Below are 21,670 nucleotides of genomic sequence, written 5' to 3'. Positions count from 1 at the left end.
CTTAATTCTTTATTGAAAATGTAAATTAAAATGTTTAACTTTGTGTGGAAACAAAGAAACAACAAAAACAGGATGCTTAAATCAATCCTGATTAATAACATAAATTCTAGATGCATTGGCACACCAGTTTCATGTTCTGTTAAAGAATCATAGTAATAGAAACACCATAGTTTTGGACATAAATGCAGATATGTTAATCAGTAGAATCTAATTGAATTCAATTCCCCTTGATATTGATATCAGATCTTTGAAAAAGAAGCCAAAAAATAGATCCTGGACAAAAGACAGTATCTTCAACAAATTATGCTGATCAAACTGGATGACTGAATATAAAAGAATGAAAAATAGATTCATATTTTCACCATGCATCAAACATAACTCCAAATGGACCAAGGACCTCAATTATGAGATCAGATACTCTCAGTCTCACAATCGCACAAAAAATGACTTTCTAAAACAGGACAAAATTAGGATATTCATTAAGACCAACAAATAAATGAGATATCATCAAGCTAAAAATTTTCTGTATAGCAAAGAACACCATCATTCAGACAAAGGGACAGCACACAGAAAAGAGTTTTGTAACCAAATATATACCCTCATGGAAGGTCACTATTTAGAAAGTACAAAGGACTAGACAAACAAACACCTATACATAAAGAAAGCAAATGAACCATGAAGTGGAAACTTCTAGTTCTTTGGAAAGTTGATTATGCCAAATGATGATTTACTGGGGCACACACGTGAATGGATGCCTTGCTAAAGCACACATATAAGAGACTTTTCCTGAAGCAGTCACAGGGGAAAGCGTGTTTGGATATAGCAGTCATGTGGAAGGATGCTTGATGAAGGAGTATAAATATGTCCCCATAGACAGAGGGAGATGAGCACTGAACATTGGTTTGGTTTGCTCTGCCTCCATACTCTTCACTGAAGACGCACATGTATTGGTTTGCCCCACATAATTGAGAGAAACTCACCTAAAAACTGATGTGAGGTTCTTGCCACAGCTTACCACTTCTGCAGCATCACTTCAGGCAGTTGGCAAGCCAGGCGGTTTCTTCAGGATTGAACTATAGCCACCTGGTGTCTGCTTGCTGAAAGAAATGGACTATAGCTGCTGGTTCATTCCTGCTGTCTGCCTTACTAGAGGACTGGTCTGCAGCTGCTAGGTCATGTTTGGTGTTTGCTACGGGACTAAACTGCTACCCAAGGAGATGAGCTCACCCCAAAGAACTATTGCCGAACAGGTCCACTTTCCCCTGTATCCTGATAACTTTTTTCTTCCACTACCTCTGCTGGTGGGCCAGAGGAGAGGTTGAACCCTTATTAAAAGTAGGTTGCAAAAAATGTATGCATATAGAACCATTTAATATGAGTTGTAGAACTAAACAGATCTCCAAAGTTGAAAGAAGAGTCTGGAAGTTTGAGAAATGGAGTGGTGAGTGCTTGTGGAAAGAGGCAGAACTAGCAGTGAGACAGTAGTGATAGGTTAACAGGTGTTAGAAAAGTCTGCGGTGGATTGTGAGGGATGGAGGAGGGATGTCCTTGCTGACTATGGCCAATAGGTTACTGTGCACCATCCTGTGGCCGGTGCAGAATCAGCCCCTCAATACACTGCATAGCTTCAGGGTCTCCGTGATTCTGAGGAACAACAGTTTCTGGATTGGGCCTCTTTGAAAGGCCTCTATGGTCCATGCTGCCCAAGGAGGCTACCTCAGGACATTTTATCCACTGCCCCAGGCTCAAGGTTCATGTGGGTGTCCATGGTCATACAGTAACTGGGGAACATGTTGATGTCTGTGGCCTTTGTTATCCCTAAGGCCATGTGAATGTCTGTGGTCTCTGGTGCTGCCTGATGGCCATGCCATAGGTCATGCTGCTGCCAGGGACAAGTTTGATTGAGTGGCCTGAGCTGTCACTTGAGGCCATGTCAATGTACTTAGCCTGTGCTACTGGCAAGGGCAATGATGGTATCTGTGGCCAATGCTGTGGCAGAAGATTGTGTTGGTGTCCATAGTTTGTTCTGCCACTGGAGACCAAGCTTAGGTCTATGGCAAGTGCTGATACCTATGACCTATGCTGCCACCAAAAACCAAACGGAAGTCCATGTGTGGTCCTGCTGACTATAAAAGGCAAGGAAACTACTTTTGCAATCTGATTTCAGTCTTTTTAAAAAATATTGAAAATAGATTTTCTCCATATGATATATCCTCATAACAGTGTCCCCTCCCTCTCCTCTTCCCAGTTCCTTCTTACCTCCCCTCCCATCTGGATCCATCCCTCCTTCTTTCTCTCATTAGAAATCAAGCAGGCTTCTAAGGGATAATATAAAATAAAGTAAAATAAAAGAAGTAAACATCATAATTGGACAATACCAACCAACAAACAGAAGGAAATGAGCCCAAGAAAAGGCATAAGGAACATATAGAGACACAGAGACCCACTCTTACACCTACTCAGGAATCCCATAAAAACACAAAACTATAAGCCATAATATATGCAAATGACATGTAGGTTAAAAAATAAGAATAAATAAAAATAAATCTCTTGTGCAATACAATATAATAAGACAAAGAACCTCAAAGATACTGTTGAGGCTGCTGTCATGTACTGATGCTCACGTGGCCTACCCTTAAGAGTGCTTTGTTTCCCCAAAAAGACTCCTTTGGAATAAACGAGATTGTCATTTGCAAGTGTTTAACAATTGGAGATCGCTTAGGGTTATCAATTTTAGGAGATAATTTTACAGGGTATAACAGCCTTGGTTGATGGTGATCTACTTTCTAAGCATGAAATGCATCTTTACAAGCTTCCTTCGCTAGTTGGGTCCTGATCAGAGAGGTTCTTCTCCAGCCATATATATGTGGAGTCTAAATGTCTTTTATATTTGGACATGCATTTCTTCTAGGTTTTAGAAATCTGGTGTAAGCTCCTTGAACACATTGTCTATGCCTTTAACTTTTATTTAAGCTTCCTCCACTTTGTGGGTTCTTAGGTTTGGTCTCAGATGTATTATACATAGGGATTCTTTGGTCAGGTTCATGAGTTTATTTTTATTTTGTAAATATGGATGTATTATTGTCAAACCCATTTTTCTGCTTGCCTTGTCTGTCAATTACATTTTCCATGGTGCTTTTTATCTGATTGATGACCTCTTATGTCTAACACTTTTATTTGGGTCTTTTTTTAAACTTCTTTCATGGTTTTTTTTTCTGTCTGCACTTGAATTTTTCATCCGAATGGCTAACAATTTCATACACTTTGTTTTAGGTTTTGATTTGATTCCTTTACCTCATCCATCACTTGATTAATGGGTGACCAAATGTGATTTTATTCAGCACTATACAAATGAAATAATGAAATTTGAAGGAACGTGGATGAAACTGGGAAATATTGTACTGGGCGAGGTCACAGCGAGCCCAGAAAACTAGCATAGCAGGGACACTCTCATATGCAGATCTTAACTTTGATTTTTAAGATGGATATGTTTAAGTTGACGTGACTGTCTTTACAAGCCAGGAAGCAGGAACAAGACTTAGAGAGGAGGACACTTAGGCGCTCTATTCTCAGCACTCACACACATGCCCCCGGGGCTCAGGGAACTCTGCAGTTAAGGATATGGAAGGAGTGGAGGAGCCAAAAGAAACGGAAGACAACAAGACAACAAAATCCCCTAAATCTACACGAGCAGCTCTAATAAGAACCAGAAACCAACCATCTGTGACCTTAAGGGATCTGACACCCACTTGACCTCCGTGGGCACCAGGCATGCACATCATACACACACATACATATAGGCAAAACACTCATATGCATAAAGTAAAATACATAAATCTAAATTATAATGCAAAAATGATCAATTTCATTAACTTTCTTGACAGATGAAAGCGATTTCCCATCTTTATGCCATGGATGATTGTTTTCCTTTATTGAAAATATATATTTTTTCTCATATAATATATCCTGATTACAGTTTCCCCTCCTTCTACTCCTCTCAGTTCCATCCTCAACTCTCCTTCCACCTGGACACAGCCCATTTCTACAGCCTTAGGAGGCTAAGGTATAATGATAAAATAAAAAAAGATAAACAACAGCCATCAGAAAATACAACAATCTAAACACACAGGAGGAGCAGTGTGCTTCCCAAAGACCAAAGAAAGAGATAGATGAAGACACACAGTCATTTGCACTCTCGGGAATCCCATAAAAGCACAAAACTGAAAGCCATAATATTTACACAAAGACTCTGGAGGGTACAAAAGAGAGAATATGTAAATTTAAAGATAAAATCCCAATATTATGAGACAATGAACCCACAATGATGCCTTTAGATTCTTTTTCTAAAGTCTATCTACTGCTGGACATGTGGTCTACCATTAAAAGTAGTTTGTTTCCCCAGTAAGATACTCTTGAAGAAAACAAAATTTTCATTTGCAAATAGTTACTGATCTCTCCTGAGAGACACAGCCAGAATACAGCAAATACATAGGCGAATGCCAGCAGCAAACCACTGAACTGAGAACAGGACCCCCATTGAAGGAAAGAGAAAGAACTGGAAAATTTTCATACAACAATTTCCAGGACTAAGTTACCTAAAAGACTATACATGGAGATGACTCTGACCTCATAGGTAGCAATGAATAGATGAGCACCATGGAAGGGGAAGCCCTTGGTCCTGCTAAGAACCCCCAGTGAACATGATTGTTGGGGGGAGGGCGGCAATGGGGGGAGGATGGGGTGGGGAACACAAGAAAAAAAAAGAGATAGCATCTGGGAGATGACTCGGAACATATGTTCACTTCTCTCAGTTCCAGGACTCGATCAGGTGCAGACCTGTGCAGGCCCTGTGCATGCTGCCCCGGTTTCTGTGAATTCTTATGAGAGTTGTTCATGTTGATTTAGAGGACTTTGGTATTGTGTGTGTGTCTGTCTATCTTTCATTCCCTTTGGCTCTTACACTTTTTCCACATCCTTTATTGCAGAGTTCCCTGAGATCTGAGAGCAGGGATTTGATGGAGACATTTCATTTAGGTCTGAGTGTCCCATGGTCTCTCACTCTCTCTCTCACTCTCTCACTCAATGCCTGGCTATGGGTCTCTGTCTTCATTCCCATCTGCTGTTGGAAGAAGCTTTTCTGATGGTGGCTGAATTATGGCTATAACACTGATTTATGGGAATAACAGGATATAATTAAGGATCACCTTATTGCTGTGTTCTTCCAGTCGAATAGTGCTATTTGGTTTTACCTTTGGTCCTTTGAATAGGTAGTCTTTGGTTCTTGCCACCAAGTAGGGTTAGGTATAGGTTCCATCATATGGAGTAGCCCTTAAGTCAAATCACATATAGGTTGGTTCCTCCCACACGCTTTATACCACCCTTGTAGTGGCATATCTTGCAGGCAGGACACCATTGAAGACTGAAGAGTCTGAATCTGTGCTGGTATTTATATTTCACTTTTGGTAGCATGCAGGGTACCTTCTTAAAGGAAAGATGCTGGAACACAGAGCAAAGGTTCTATATAGGCATCAGCTTGACTTCTCCATGTAGTACTTCTCCATTAGTAGTGCAGGTGTTACCTTCAGGATAGGGTCATGCCATCAGTTTGTGGAGAGCAACCTATAGTATTTGCAACTCTCTGAGTTGTTTGAGAGTTCCCATGGAACCCTTGGCTAACAACTCAATTAGGTACAACATATATACCTGGTATTGGATGGATCATTTAATGCCAAGAGATGTCCAATTGAGTATCTGTCTCTCTCATTGTTTGATAATTTCATCTAGAATGCCTTATATCTGTAGATATTTTAAAATTGTTCAAAGGTATTGTTTTCATATGACCCTCAAACATTTCTTAATTTTAGCTGACTCTCCCTTTATTCCTTCCTCACTTAATTATCCTGTTCCAGGTTTCCCTCACTGTCCACTCACCCATAATTATCACATCCCATTGCTGAGGAAGATATATGTGTCCACCTAATTTTTTACTCTATACATAATCTCTATGGATCTATATATTGAACTAGCTTGGATAGCATTGGTTTTTCAACTAATAGCCAGATATAAGCAGATGCATACAATATTTGTCTTTCTGGGTATGGGTTACCACACTCAAAATGATTTTTTTTCAAGTTGCATAAATTTACCTGCAAGTATCATGGCTTCATTTCATTTAATGGCTGAGTAATATTTTATTTTATAGACGTACTACATTTTCTTTTTGTTTGTCCTTCTTTAGAGGGATGTCTAGGCTGATTGCAGGTTTGGATATTATGAGTGGAGCAGTAATGAACGTGGTTGAGTAACTGCCATCCTGTTGGTATATACCAAAAAGTGATATAGATGGATTTTGAGATAGATCCATTCCAGTTTTTCTGAGGAACCACCACACTGATGTTCATAGAGAATGTACAAGTTTCCATACCCACCAGCAACAGATGAATGTGTCCCCATTCCACATTCACTCCAAAATGAGCTGTCATCAGAAGTTCCCTGAATCTCCCCAAAACATTGCTTTCTTTAAGTTGCCTCTTTGTTCCAATGATGGAATCCTTTTCTGTGCAGAAGCTTTTCAGTCTCATGTCTCTAAGGCCTTTTAGGCATCTAATGAGATGGTCATGTGGCTTTTGTCTTTTAGCATGTTTATGTAATGGATTATGTTTAACACATTAGGTATGTTGAGCCACTCCTGAACTTATGGGATGAAGCCTGTTTGATAATGGAGAATGAGATTTTTAATGTATTCTTGGATCCCATCTGCAAGTGTTTTACTGAGAATTTTTTCACCTGTGTTCATATGAGAGATTAATCTCTATTCTTTTTTGGTTCAATCTTTATGTAGTTTGGGTGTCAGGGTAGTCGTGGCCCCATAAAACAAATGAGACATGTTCTTTTCCTCTCTATTTTGTTAAATAGAATTTGAGGAGTGTTAACATTAACTGTTCTTTGAAAGTCTTGTACAGTTCTGCACTAAAATCATCTGAGTGTGTGCTTTACTTGGTTAGTAGTCTTTCAATGACTTCTTCTATTTCTCTAGGAGTTGTTGGTCTGTATAAATTGCTTATCTGATATGAATTTAATTTTGGTAGGTAGTATATATTGAAAAATTATCCCATTTAAAGCTATTCTAAGTTGCTGGGGTACAGATTATTAAAGTATGTCCTTATGATTCTCTGGATTTCCTTGGTGTCAGTTATGTTACCCACATTTATCTCTAATTTTGCTAATTTAGTTCTTCTCTTCACCTTTTAGTTAATTTAGCTAACGGCTTGTCAATTCTACTGATTCTTTTTTCAAGAAACCGACTCTCTCCCCACCGCCCAGAAAACGAGTCCTTTATTTGGTTAACTTGTAGATGTAAAGACATCCTCATGGAACCATCTTTGTCTTCTTCCAGTACCATCCTCCCTAGAAATCTAGTCTAGACTCGTTCCTCTTGGTTTTAGGTGATGCTCTTATGTTGCTATTTGAACATAGTTGCTTTCTTTTTTGAAAAACTAAATTATGGGGTTTCCCTCTGAGTGTTGCCAATGGGTACATTAGAGTTCAAGGCTGACCTAGTACACGTGAGGAAAGGGTGGTTCTTTCATGGAACTGACTATTTTATTGACTTTTTTTGTATTTTTGTCATTGGTTTTGTTTGTTTCTATTTTTTAATTTCAGCACTGAACTTGATTATTTCCTGTCATCTAGGCCTCATGGGTGTAGTTTCTTCTTTTTGTTCTAGAGATTTTAGGTAAGCTGTCTATTTTTTTTGTTTTTTGTTTGTTTGTTTGTTTGTTTTTTAATGTAGGCACTCAGTCCTGCTCGAAACTTAGGAGTCTCGGATTTGCCTTCATTGTGCTCTAGAAGCTCGGCTACACTGTGTATTTATTTTTATTCAGTTCTACAAAGTCTTTAATGTCCTTCTTAATTTCTGCCTTCACTCCTTTTTAATTCAGGAATGAGCTGTTCAGTTTACATGAGTTTGTAAGATTTCTGTTCTTCATATCCTATTTTAATCTTTGGTAGTTAGAGAGAATGCTTGATATTATTTAAAATTTTTATATCTGTTCAGAATTGCTTTATGTCTAAATATATGCTTAATTTTGGAAAAAGTTTTTTTTGGTGCAAAAGAGAAGGTATATTATTTTGTGTTTGGGTAAATTATGCTTTAGGTGTCTGTTCCATCCCCTTGGTTTATCTCTTCAGTTAGCTGGAGGGCTTCTGTTTTTCATTGGTGTCTGAATGACCAGTCAACTGATTAGAGTGGTGTATTGAAGTCTTTCACTATGAGTGTGTGAGGGTTAATATGTGATTTAAGGTGTAATAGAGTTTCTTTTATGAACTTGAATGTCCTTTTGTTTGGTAATTGATGTTAGGTATTTCAATGTCATCTTGGTGGATTTTTCATTTGGTGACTATGTCATATCCTTTCCTATTTCTTCTGACTCATTTTGGCTTGAAGTATATTTTGTCAGATATTGTGTCTATACCAGCTTTCTTCTTAGGTCCATTGGCTTGGAATACCTTGGAATACCTTTACCTTGAGGTAATGTATAACCTTGAGGTTCAAGTGTTTCTTGGATATAACAGAAGAAAACATTCTGTTTTATGCACCCGTTTTTTTAGTCTGGGTATTTTTATTCAGAATACCACTGATATTGAGAGTTATCAAGGAGCAGTGTAGGTTGATTCCTGCTAATTTTTTGTTATTGTTGTTGTGATGTTGGTGTCTGTATTCATCTGTTTGTGTATATGAGTGTTTTTGCTCTTTTGATTTGCTGGTGTGGGATATACATTACATATGATAATATATTCATGACTATATACATAGTCATGAATATGTATTTGCATATTCATGTATATATTCATATTCATATATATATAGTCATGAATAGTATTTGCAAGCAATAATTTTAATATCACTAGTTTCCATTTGTAGACCTAATAATTTGTTTAAAACCAGCCTTATATCCTCATTTCTCATGCTTACAAATTAGTAATTTTCATGGCATATGTTTATTACCTGAAGAGCAAGCTAATGGATGCCCAATTTTTCTACCAGAATACCAGTAAAGATGAGGTTGATGGGCTTTATAATATTAATATTGATTGATGCAATGATGTGATAATTAGATTTGACTTCCAGTCTGTCTTTGTAATACCACTGAATGATTTGGATAGATAGGTCATCATAATCACTGTCACCACTGTTCTCCCTCACTCATTTGACAAGCAGCAATGTACAAAACAGAGTATCAGATAACAGGGGCTTCAAAATCAGCCATGATAGCTCTGGTAAAGTACATCAGGGACTTTCTGACAGCCTCGCTTCTAAACAGTAATATACATACATGTTAATACCACAACATTCAAGAAAATATCATGGATCTGTGCTGTTCTTTGTGTTTCTGGGAAAAGCAAGGGCCATGTTGCTCAAGACTTTGTAACAAAGATATAGAAAACAATGCTCTCATTGGATTTCTTGCTAAGGTGCTTATTTTTGTAGACAGTCTTTATGAAGTTGCCACTTCCTATGTCAAATGTTATCTCATTATATATCTCATTATATTTTGGACTGATGCCCATAATAATGCTATAAAGAGTATAATCATTATTAGTTCTTTAAATTGACCTTATAAAATGTAAAAAAAAATAGTTAAACCAATAGTTAATTTTTAATCTTTTAAACACAGCCATAATCACCTGTAATGCTTACAATAAGGTGCCAGTGATCAATTTGAGTTTAATTTGATCCTTCTTGTTTGTCACAGCCCATTTTCTCGCACTGGTCTACAGAGTGGATTCCATCTCCTCAAAGATAAGAAGCAGAATTTTCCTTCCAACTAATGATCAGCAAGTTTGTCAGGTATTTGAACACACAACTCATGTTCTTGGCACACTTGGCAATTCCCTTATTGCAATTATTTGGGTACCAATTATTTTTTTTTACAGATTACCTTTTATAACTTCTCCAGTCACCAGAATGGCAAATTGATAGCAAATCTTCAAACCATGTATGGATATCCTATTCAGCATTTATGGCAGAAAACAGAGGTACTCCCAAGTCGGTGGGAGAGAAATGTCATCACAATCCAGAGCTCACAGCAGTTTCAGGTACGCTTCTCTCTCCAACTATGTCATTAGAGGGAAAGCCATAAGAACCAAGATTTCAGAACAAGCCAACTAAAAGGTCACATGGCCAATTCATCTGCCAGGGACTAGGATTTCCCATGTTTTTAAGTGTTAGTAAAATTAGGATGGCCAGTAACCTAAAAGGCATTTTGACTTTATATTATGAATTAAATGGATATATTTAAGATACGGTGATATAGAGGTTAACTACAATCACATAAAATCCTGTGAAATTATCCCCTCAATTTTTTGAACCTTTTATTTTCATCTTTTACTTTTTGTACTCCTCTTTCTTTATACTTCTTCCTCCTGAGAATCATTTTTCTCTAACTTTTCTCACACATTTGAAAGGAGAGGATAATTTTGAATAATGAATAAAGAGATTTTAATTTGCATACTAATTCCAAATGCTGTTGAAGTAGAATAATTCTCATATTCATCTCATGGTTAAGCTCATTTCAACTCAGCCTTTATTTTCTTAAATAATTTTATGAATTAAATCCAATGCAAGCCTATAGAAAACAAGCTTATTCATGCAACCTAATAAAACTTATGCATGACAAAATTATAATGGTTATTATAAGACTTCCTGGGAAAGTATTGAATATCTTAACATTTGGGATGCTAAATTTTGGGCAAGCAAAATTTTTCAGTTAAAGATGAGAGGATTTCGAAGTCTATTTTTCTTTAAGAAATTACTTTCTAAGCCCATTGTGTGGACCAATGTAGCCTAAGTAGAATTTCTTTTTGATTTATTATTAGAGTAATATAGCAATCAATTATTTTTGTTTTGCCTTTTTATTGCTTGAGAATTTCTCACATCCATATGTCTTTTAGTGAAATATGATCTCCTATTTCCTCCTCCCAAATTCCTCCACTCTCCTCTCCACACTTTTTCTTCCTAACTTCATTTATTCAAAAACAAAGCAGAAGAGAACATTGAGACTACAAATGCTGCCTGTATGTCTATGTATGTAGGGTCATCTGTTGAAATGTGATTAGCATCTCTAGGGCTGCATCCCTGAGGAAAAATGACTCTTCTTTCCCTATTCTCCATACATTGCCAATAGCCTTTCATGTAGGAGTGGTATTTCATCATCCCCTCCCCATTCATGCTGGCATTTTGCTGGCTTGATATGGTGTAGATCTTGGACATGTAGTGACTGATTCTCTGAGTTGATGTGTGCAAAAGCCATGCCCACCAAATATTTTTTTCTGAAGATATCCACTATTTCTGATTCTTAAAATCTTCTCACCCACTCTTCCGTGATGTTCCCATAGTTTTGGGGGAAGCGAGTATGATATTAGATGTTCCATATGGAGCAGAACACTCCACAGGTCCTTATTTTCTGCACATTTACATTTTATGGGTTTCTATGTTAATGGCAATCTACTGTAAATAGAAGCTTCTCTGATTAAGGTTGAGAGATGTAAACTGCACCTACTTTCTTATCTATGAATACCATATAAAATAAATTTCATATTAAATTATCTGATTTGGTGATATACATCCATTTGTTTAGATCTGTGGAATGAACTAACTTCAATCTAACCTTCAGCTAATTTTGAGTGACTAAGAATAGTATGGATAAATGATAGGTACCTATGCTTGCTATAAACGTTGAATGAATTTATATAAGTGACATATTTTCTTAGTTGATATCATGAAATCACTGTACTTAAAATTTCCAATTATTATTAGACTAAAAGACTATCCACAAAAGATATCAAAAATAATTTTGTTTTATTTTTTATTCGATGTTCTTTTTTACATTTCAAATGTTATTCCGTTTTCAGGTTTCTTGGACATAAGCCCCATATCCCATCGCCCTCCCCTTGTTCTATAAGGGTGTTCCCCTCCACATCCATACCTCCTTCGCCTACCACCCCTCCCGAACATTTCTCTATGCTGGAGGTCCAACCTTGGCAGGACCAAGGGCCTCTCCTTCTATTGGTGCCCCAAAAGGTCATCCTCTGCTACATATGCAGCTGGAGCCATGAGTCAGTCCATATATAAAGTCTTTTGGTAGTGGTTTAGTCCCTGGGAGCTCTGGTTGGTTGGTATTGTTGATCTTATGGGGTTAAAAGCTCCTTCAGTTCTTTCAATCCTTTCTCTAAGTCTTACAATGGGGGTCCCATTCTCAGTTCAGTGCTTTGCTACTAGCATTCACCTCAGTATTTGACATGCTATGGCTGTGTCTCTCAGGAGACATACCTGTCAGTATGCACGTCTTAGATTCATCAATTTTATCTAGTTTTGGTGACTGTATATATATGGGGCACACGTGTGGCAGGCTCTGAATGACCGTTCCTTAAGTTGCTGCTCCAAACTTAGCCTCTGTATCCCCTCCTAAAAATATTTTTGTTCCCCTTTTTAAGAAAAAGTAAAGCATCCGCATTTTGGGAATCCTTGAGCTTCATGTGGTCTGCGGATTGTATCTTGGGTAATTTGGGCTTTGGGGATAATAACCATTTATCAGTGACATCATATCATGCACGTTTTACTGTGATTGCATTGTTTCACTCAGGATGATGTTGTCTAGTTCATTCCATTTGCTTATGAACTTCATAAAGTCATTGTTTTTGATACTTGAGCAGTACTACATTGTGTAGATGTACTACATTTTCTATGTACATTCCTCTGTTGAAGTGCATCTGGGTCCTTTCAAGCTTCTGACTATTAAAAATAAGGCTACTATGAACATAGTGGAGCATGTTTCTTTGTTGCATGTTGGAGAATCTTTTGAGTATGTCCCAGGAGTGGTATAGCTGGGTCCACAGTGAGTGGAATATTCAATTTTCTGAGGAACCTCCAGACTGATTTCCAGAGTGGTTGTACCAGTTTGCCATCCCACCAAAATAGAGGAGTATTTCTCTATCTCCACATCCTCACCAGCATCTGCTGTCACCTGAGGTTTTTTTTCATAAATATATGTTATATATTTATATGAATATATATTCTTCATTTTATATGTCAAACAAACTAGTATGTGGTACAGGTGTGGTAATAATAATTATGACTGATTTGAAATGAAAATGAGAAAACTCAAGCTCAGAAACCCACATGACAGCCTGTAAGCTTGTGTAGGTTGAGATAAGGATGAGGTTCTTCTCTCTATAAAATCCATAGCACAGATATCAAGAAATAAAAACTACAACACAAATATAGGAAATGCACTTCTTCATTTGCAGCATATTACACTGCTCTCTCTCATTTTTGGTATGAAATGTCAATGGTAACATTTTTAAAGGGATTTTGAAAACTTAATTCATTTCTTAAATGTGAAATGTCTGACTTTGCCTTTTTTTTTTTTTTTTTCATCTTTATTAACTTGAGTATTTCTTATTTACATTTCGATTGTTATTCCCCTTCCCAGTTTCTGGGCCAACATCCCCCAACCCCTCCCCCTCCCCTTCTCTATGGGTGTTCCCTTCCCCATCCTCCCCCCCATTACCACCCTCCCCCCAACAATCACATTCACTGGGGGTTCAGTCTTGGCAGGACCACCTGAGATTTTATCTTAGCCATTCTGACTGGTATGAGGTGAAATCTCAGGGTTGTTTTGATTTGCATTTCCCTGATGACTTAATATGTTGAACATTTCTTTAGGTATTTCTCAGCCATTCAATATGCCTCAGATGAGAATTCTTTGTTCAACTCTCTACCCCATTTTTTTAAAGGGCTATTTGGCTCTCTGGGGTTTAACTACTTGCATTCTTTGCATATTTTGGATATTACCCCTCCATCAGATATAGAATTGGTAAAGAAATTTTCCAAATCTGTTTGTTGCCATTTTGTCCTAATGACAGTGTCCTTTGCCTTACAGAAGCTTTGTAGTTCTTTGAGGTGCCATATGTGGATTTTTGACCTTAGAGCATAAGCCATTGGTGTTTTGTTCAGGAAATTTTCTCCAGTGCCAATGTGATCGAGACTCTTGACCACGTTTTCTTCTATTAGTTTGAGTGTATCTGGTTTGATGTGGAGGTCCTTGATCCACTTAGACTTAAAGCTTTCTACAAGGTGATAAAAATGTATTGATTTGCATTCTTCTACATGCTGACCTCCAGTTGAACCAGCACCATTTGTTGAAAATGCTATCTTTTTTTTTCATTGGATGGTTTTGGCTCCTTTGTCAAAGATCAAGTGACCATAGGTGTGTGGGTTCATTTCTGTGTCTTCAATTCTGTTCCACTCATCTACTCACCTGTCTCTGTTCAAATACTATGCAGTTTTAATCACTATTTCTCTGTAATAGTGCTTGAGGTTAGAGATTGTCATTCCCCATAAGTTCTTTTTTTTCTTTGAAAAAAGATGATTATTAAAACAATTTTAATTGTCATAAAATGACTAAAATGGGTTTTAAAAATTAAGGCTCTTTCTTTCTGTGGATTGCCAGACAATGTAAAAAATAATATCAATCAACCCTGATAATCGCTTTTGCTCTAGGTTAAATTTCATAAATTCCTAAATAGTTTATAATTTAAGATAAAAAGTTGGACTATAAAAATGATAATAATACCCATTGACTGACACACTGACTAGGTAGACAGCAATCTAGTTGAGTGGTTATGCAAAAAATATCCCAGTTAAAGCGTAAATTTAGATTTTAGCATTTTAATGTCATTATTTCTCCACACTGTCATGATCCCCCTAAACTGAAATAGCCTGATACAGGAATGGTAACTTGGACTCTATATACCCAGAGGGGTGACTGACTTGGCTGGCAGTTAGTCTGATTATATATTTTTTAAATGCTCTAAGGTGAATTATCAAATGATTCAGAATTACATGACATGCAGTATCCAAAAGTATGGCTCTGATGCATTTAGATTTACATTTAAGAAGTGTCATTCACATTCATTGTACATCCCGCCCATCCCACAAGAAATAAAAATCACTACCTAGTCAAGTTCTAGATCTGGTACAGCATTAAGGATTAAAACTTACCACTTTACCAGGCCTTGCCCTCCTGACAAGCAGTGACTAGACAGTTTTCAAGAAAAACCAATACCGTCAGTCTCTCATGAGCTATCTTTTTACAGATCAATGGCTCTAACAAGGGAACATCTTCCATCCGAGGACACAGGGATGTCCCCAGAGTTTTAGCTGGGTCCGTTTTGGCTTTAGTAACTAGGTTCAGTTTATCACTGCTCTTGCTGGAAATGTGTTCCATACTATGATTTCGTTTATGGTCTTTCTCCTGGTGTCTCTCCTTGCGGTCATGTAGCGACAAAGTTGCAAACTTGCTGACCCCAGAAGCAATGGCCGCGTCCATGACGCTGCTTTTGCTACCAGCATTGGAGACTGCTGAGTGTGGAAGGCTATTGGACCGAGGTAATGGAGGGGGCCCAGAGTCCCCAGGTGTAGTGACACTGTTCCCATTGCTTCCGGCAGGCGGACTTGTGGCATTCATAACGTTTGTGTGTGTCCTTGCTCTTGAGAGGGGCTGGTGAGGGAAAAGGATGTCTTCTGTAAGGTCCCATAAGCACAGCTGTGTATCCTGGCCCACTTTGTAACACTTACATTTTTTGTAGAGTTCCGTGTGGATTAGATTGTGTACTGTTCGCCGATCTCTGCCAAAGTGAAGAAGGTCCCGGAAGGCTCACTGCCACTAAACTCCAAAGGATCACTTTCTTCACACTAGTAGTATAGGGATCAAATGCTACAACACTTTGTGCCCATGGCTCTGCTATTTTGGCAGTCTAGAAAGGACCAAACTGTCACCAAGTTTCCACCTGTCACAATGTACTTGCCATCTGGGCTCCAGCACACAAAGCAAGCCCCCAAAGTAGCTTTTCATTGGTGCAGCTCCACTGAGTCAAAGTTAAACACGCAGAAACCCGTCCCTGGCTCACACGCTTAAGAACTTGCCATCTGGGGAGAAAGCAATTTTGAGGGCCCCTTGCCCACTGTCCTCTTAAGGAGAGGGTTCCTCGTGGATTTGCTCTGCAAGTGTGCACCGCAGCTCTCTCCTGCTTCAGGAGCAGTGGGGGCTGTGGTGCCAAATGTGCTCCACATTATAGTACATGCTCCCACTTGAATGGGCTACTAGGAAAAGGCTTTCCGAACCAGGAACCCATTTGACACAGGTTACGCGTGACTTGTCTATTAGTCTCTTTCTCGTTCTCTAAGTGGCACTCTGTGCCATCCTCAGTCAGAACTGCCTCTGGGTCTTGTTTACCAACAACTTGGCACGGGCTCCAATCCATTTCCAGTCCATCACATGCTCTTTCTTCTACCCAAACATAAAGTCCCACAATGACTCCAACTCCAGCTTCTGTTAACAGTGCAGAGAAGAGCAACTTTGTGCTTCCTACCTTGCCACCACCTTCCTCAAATCCTTCCTCATTAAATAGCTTGCTGGTTTCTTTCTTGATTGGGTCTATAAGCCGGACTTGGCCTGTGGAAAAGCCCACTAGGAGAGAGACGCTCTCTGCTGTGGCTGTTAGGTGGTTGAAGTCATGACAAGTGGGCTGTGTTCCTTTGTATATCCCTTATCTATTGGTTTACTCAAGTCAGCAGCCTTCCCGGGTGGTGAATTGGGTCTTAATCTTGTTCATCTCCTTCCCTCCTCCCTCCGTCGCCATCTTGGAAAGCAGCCATAAGTTCTTTTATAGTTGAGTATAGTTTTCACAATCTTGGGTTTCTTGTTATTCCAAATGATTTTGCAAATGTCTCTTTCTAACTCTATGAAGAATTGAGTTGGAATTTTGTTGGGGATTTCATTGAATCTATAGATTGCTTTTGGCAAGATGGTCATTTTTACTATATTAACCCTTCCAATTCATGAGCATGGGAGGTCTTTCCATCTTCTGAGATCTTCTTCTTCAGATTTCTTTCTTCAGAGACTTGAAGATCTTGTCATACAGATCTTTTACTTGCTTGATTAAAGTCACACCAAGTTATTTTATATTATTTGGGACAGTTGTGAAGGGTGTCATTTCCCTATTTTTTTTCTCAGCCTGTTTACCCTTTGAGTAGAGGAAGGCTACAGTTTGTGTGAGTTAATTTTATACCCAACCATTTTGCTGAAGTTGTTTATTAGGCTTAGTAGTTCTCTGGTGGAACTTTTGGGGTCACTTAAGTATACTATCATATCATCTGCAAATAGTGAAATTTTGACTTCTTCCTTTCCAGTTCATATTCCTTTTAACTCCTTTTGTTGTCTGATTGGTCTGGCTTGGACTTTGAGTATCATATTGAATAAGTAGGGAGAGAGTAGCCTTGTCTAACCCCTGATTTTAGTGGGATTGCTTCAAGTTTCTCTCTATTTAGTTTGATGTTAGATACTGGTTTGCTGTATATTTCCTTTACTATGTTAATGTATGTGCCTTCAATTCCTGATCTTTCCAGGTCTTTTATCATGAAGGGGTGCTGAATTTTGTCAAATGCTCTCTCAGCATCTAATGAAATGATTATGTTGCTTTTTTTCTCTGACTTTGGTTATATTATGGGTTACCTTTATGGATTTCCATATTTTGACCCAACCCTGCATCTCAGGGATGAAGCTTACTTGATCATGATAGATGATCATTTTGATGTGTTCTTGGATTTGGTTTGTAAGAATTTTATTGAGTATTTTTGTGTCAATATTCATAAAGGAAATTAGTCTGAAGTTCTCTTTGTTGGGTCTTTGTGTGATTTAGGTATAAGAGTAATTGTGGTTTCATAGAAAGAATTTGGTAGTGCTCCATCTGTTTCTATTTTGTGAAATAGTTTGGACAGTATTGCTATGAGGTCTTCTATGAAGGTCTGATAGAATTCTGCACTAAACTAATCTGTTCCTGGTCTCTTTTTGGTTGGGAGACTTTTAATAACTGCTTCTATTTCTTTAGGAGTTATGGGGTTGTTTAGATGGTTTAACTTTGCTACCTGGTATCTGTCTAGAAAATTGTCCATTTCCTCCCCAGTTTCCAGTTTTGGGGAATACAGAATTTTGTAGTAGGATCTGATAATTTTTTGAATTTCCTCAGATTCTGTGGTTATGTCTCCCTTTTCATTTCTGATTTTGTTAATTTAGACACTGTCTCTATGCCCTCTGGTCAGTCTGGCTAACGGTTTATCTATCTTGCTAATTGTCTTAAAGTACCAGCTCCTGGTTTTCTTGGTATAGTCCTTTTTGTTTCTACTTGATTGATTTCAGCTCTGAGTTTGATTATTTCCTGCCTTCTACTCCTCCTGGGTGTATTTGCTTCTTTTTGTTCTAGAGCTTTTAGGTGTGCTGTCAAGCTGCTAATGTTTGCTCTCTCCTGTTTCTTTTTGCAGGAATCTCAGAGCTTGAGTTTTCCTTTTAGCACAGCTTTCATTGTGTCCCATAAGTTTGGGTATGTTGAGCCTTCATTTTCATTAAATTCTAAGTCTTTAATTTCTTTCTTCATTTCTTCCTTGACAAAGTTATCATCGAGTAGAGCATTGCTCAACTTCCATGTATATATGGACTGTCTGTCATTTTTGTTGTTATTTACGACCAGCCTTCATGTGTGGTGATTTGATAGGATGCTTGGGATTATTTCTATCTTCCTGTATCTGTTGAGGCCTGTTTTGTGACAGAATATATGGTCAATTTTGGAGAAGATACCATGAGGTGCTGAGAAGAAGGTATATCCTTTTGTTTTCGGATGAATTGTTGTATAAATATCTGTTAAGTCCATTTGGTTCATAACTTCTGTTAGTTTCTCTCTTTCTCTGTTTTCTTTCTGTTTCCATGATTTGTCCATTGATGAGAGTGAGGTGTTGAAATCTCTTATTTTTATTGTGTGATGTGCAATGTGTGATTTGAGCTTTAGTAAGGTTTCTTTTATGAATGTAGGTGCCCTTGCATTTGTAGTATAGATATTTAGGATTGAGAGTTCATCTTGGTGGATTTTTCCATTGATGAATATGAAGTTTCTTTCCTTATCTTTTTGGATGAGTTTTATTTGAAAGTTGATTTTATTCAATATTAGAATGGCTAGTCCACCTTTTTTTCTTCAGATCATTTGCTTTAAAAGTTGTTTCCCAGCCTCTAACTCTGAGGTAGTATCTGTCTTTGTCTCTAGGTGTGTTTCCTCTATGCAGCATAATACTGGGGCCTCTTTATGTATCAAGTCTGTTAGTATATGTCTTTTTTGTGTGGAATTGAGTCCATTGATGTTGAGAGATATTAAGGAATAGTGATTGTTGCTTCCTGTTATTTTCATTGTTAGAGGTAGAATTGCGTTTTGTGTTTCTCTTCTTTGGTTTCATTGCAAGGAGATTATTTTCTTGCTTTGTCTAGGTTGTGGTTTCCTCAATGTGTTGGAGTTTTCCATCTATTATCCTTTGTAGGGCTGAATTTGTAGAATGATATTGTGTAAATTTGGTTTTATCATGGAATATCTTGGTTTCTCTATCTATGTTAAATGAGAATTTTGCTAGATAGAGTAGCCGGGGCTGGCATTTTTGTTCTCTTAGGTTCTATATGACATCTTCCCAGGATCTTCTTGCTTTCATAGTCTCTGGTGAGAAGCATGGTGTAATTCTGATAGATCTGCCTTTATATGTTACTTGACCTTTTTCCCTTACTGCTTTTAATATTCTTTCCTTGTTCTGTGCATTTGGTGTTTTGACTATCATGTGATGGGAGGAATTTCTTTTCTGGTCCAATCTATTTGGAGTTCTGTAGGCTTCTTGTATGTTTATGGGCATCTCTTTCTTTTGGTTAGGGAAAATTTCTTCTATAATTCTTTGAAGATATTTACTGGACCTTTAAGTCGGGAGTCTTCACTCTCTCCTATACTGATTATCCTTAAGTGTGATCTTCTCATTGTGTCCTGTATTTCCTGGATGTTTTGGGCTAGGAGCTTTCTGTGTTTTACATTATCCTTGAAGGTTGTCTTGATGTTTTCTATGGTATCTTCTGCCCCTGAAATTCTCTCTTTATATCTTGTATTCTGTTGATGATTCTTACATCTGTGACTCCTGATCTGTTTCCTAGATTTTCTATCTTCAGGGTTGTCTCTCTTTATGCTTTCTTTATTGTTTCTATTTCCATTTTAAATCCTGGATCATTTTGTTCATTTCCTTAACCTGTTTGGTTGTGTTTCCCTATAATTATTTAAGGGATCTTTGTGTTTCCTCTTTAAGGACTTCTACTTGTTTACCTGTGTTTTCCTGTATTTTTTTAATGAAATTATTTATGTCCCTCTTTAAGTCCTCCATCATCCTAATAAAATGTGATTTTTATATCTAAATCTATCCAAGGTGTTTGGATATCCAGTATTTGCTTTGGTAGGAGAACTTGGGCTCTGATGATGCCAAGTAGTCTTGGTTTCTGTTGATTAGGTTCCTTTGCTTGCCTCTTGCCATCAAATTGTCTCTGGTGTTAGCTTGTCTTGATGTCTCCGACAGTGGCTTGACTCTCTTGTAGGCCTGTGGGTCAGCACTCCTATAGACCTGGTTTCTTTCAGCTGGATCTGGAAACAAGTAGCTCTGCTCTCAGGTGTGTAGGCTCTCCTGTGACTGGCTTTCAGCTCTAGGTGCAGGCAGAAACCAGAAGGGTCCTGCTTCTGACTGCTCCTAGGTCCCTGTGCCCAGGGTTCACAGATGGCACTAGGCTATTTCCTTTTGTGTTGGGAATGTGGGCAGAGAGTAGTCTCCTCTCAGCTCTCAGGAGTGTCCACACTTCTGAGGGTTCAGCTCTCTCTCATGAGATTTGGGTGCAGGGAGCTGTGTGAGTGGTTCAATTCAGTTCCAGGCGCAGGCTGGATCCGTCAGGTTCTGGCTGCTGACTATTCTTCTATTCCTGCATGCAGAGGCACTGTTCAGTGTCCTCTTGGGTCAGGGATTTGGGCAGAGGTGGGCAGAAGTGGCAGTCTGGCCTGTAGTATCATGATTGTCCCCACTTCTGGGTGTTCAGCTCTCTCCCCCATGGGACTCATGTCCATGGAGCTGTTGGATCAGTTCATTTCCTCAAAAAATAATTTAGTGTTTGTGGATTTTCTCTTAAGGGCTTCTACTTGTTTACCTGTCTTTTATAGTTATATGATTATATAGTTATATGATTGGACATAGTTTTAAAGTTTGAGAATTTGTAGTCTATTGAAGCTAAACATCCCTGTTTGTTTATGTGGGAGACATCTTACATTATGACACAATTTTTATGCTGATTGAGTATTTAAATATTATGGTATACTTGAGATGTGCTATATATGATGCATGAAAGGTTTTAAGAACCATTTTAAAGGATGTTTGGTATTGATGGGGAGCAGATAATTGGTGCTACTGTGGTTTTAGCTGGGTGTGGTATGCTTCAAGTTATCCTGGAGACCAGTGGTTGCCATGGCCACTGAGTTGTGATTCAATGTTAGAGAAGATTCTACTATATTTCTTATGTACTTTTCCTCGTGTCTTTTTAAGCAGCATCATAAATCCAAGATTAACTTTAAGAATGACCCACCTCAACCAGATGAGATTTGCCCCATTACCTTCTCTCCTCTGTCAATTTTAATGACTGACAAGATATTATTTCGGTGTGTTTTTAAATCATTTGTCTAAAGTTTGAAAGAGTGATTACATAGAAAGTTTTAAATGATC

General features: G+C 38.1%; 1 protein-coding gene and 1 pseudogene across 1 annotated transcript in view; one reads left to right on the top strand and one right to left on the bottom strand.

The window, feature by feature from the left end:
• Malrd1 (MAM and LDL receptor class A domain containing 1) overlaps positions 1-21,670 on the top strand; it is a 684,120-nt gene that overhangs the window by 41,944 nt on the left and 620,506 nt on the right. The window contains exons 3-4 of the mRNA XM_032884682.1: positions 9,756-9,850; positions 9,937-10,098. Of these exons, the coding sequence (XP_032740573.1) occupies positions 9,756-9,850; positions 9,937-10,098 (257 nt within the window). The remainder of the gene's footprint in view (positions 1-9,755; positions 9,851-9,936; positions 10,099-21,670) is intronic.
• Positions 15,047-16,704, bottom strand: LOC116883509 (annotated as a pseudogene).

Source organism: Rattus rattus, chromosome 14 (assembly GCF_011064425.1).
Source record: "Rattus rattus isolate New Zealand chromosome 14, Rrattus_CSIRO_v1, whole genome shotgun sequence".
Classification (NCBI taxonomy): domain Eukaryota; kingdom Metazoa; phylum Chordata; class Mammalia; order Rodentia; family Muridae; genus Rattus; species Rattus rattus.
The sequence above is the reverse complement of the archived record's forward strand: the minus strand, read 5'-3'. Positions and strand labels throughout refer to the sequence as shown.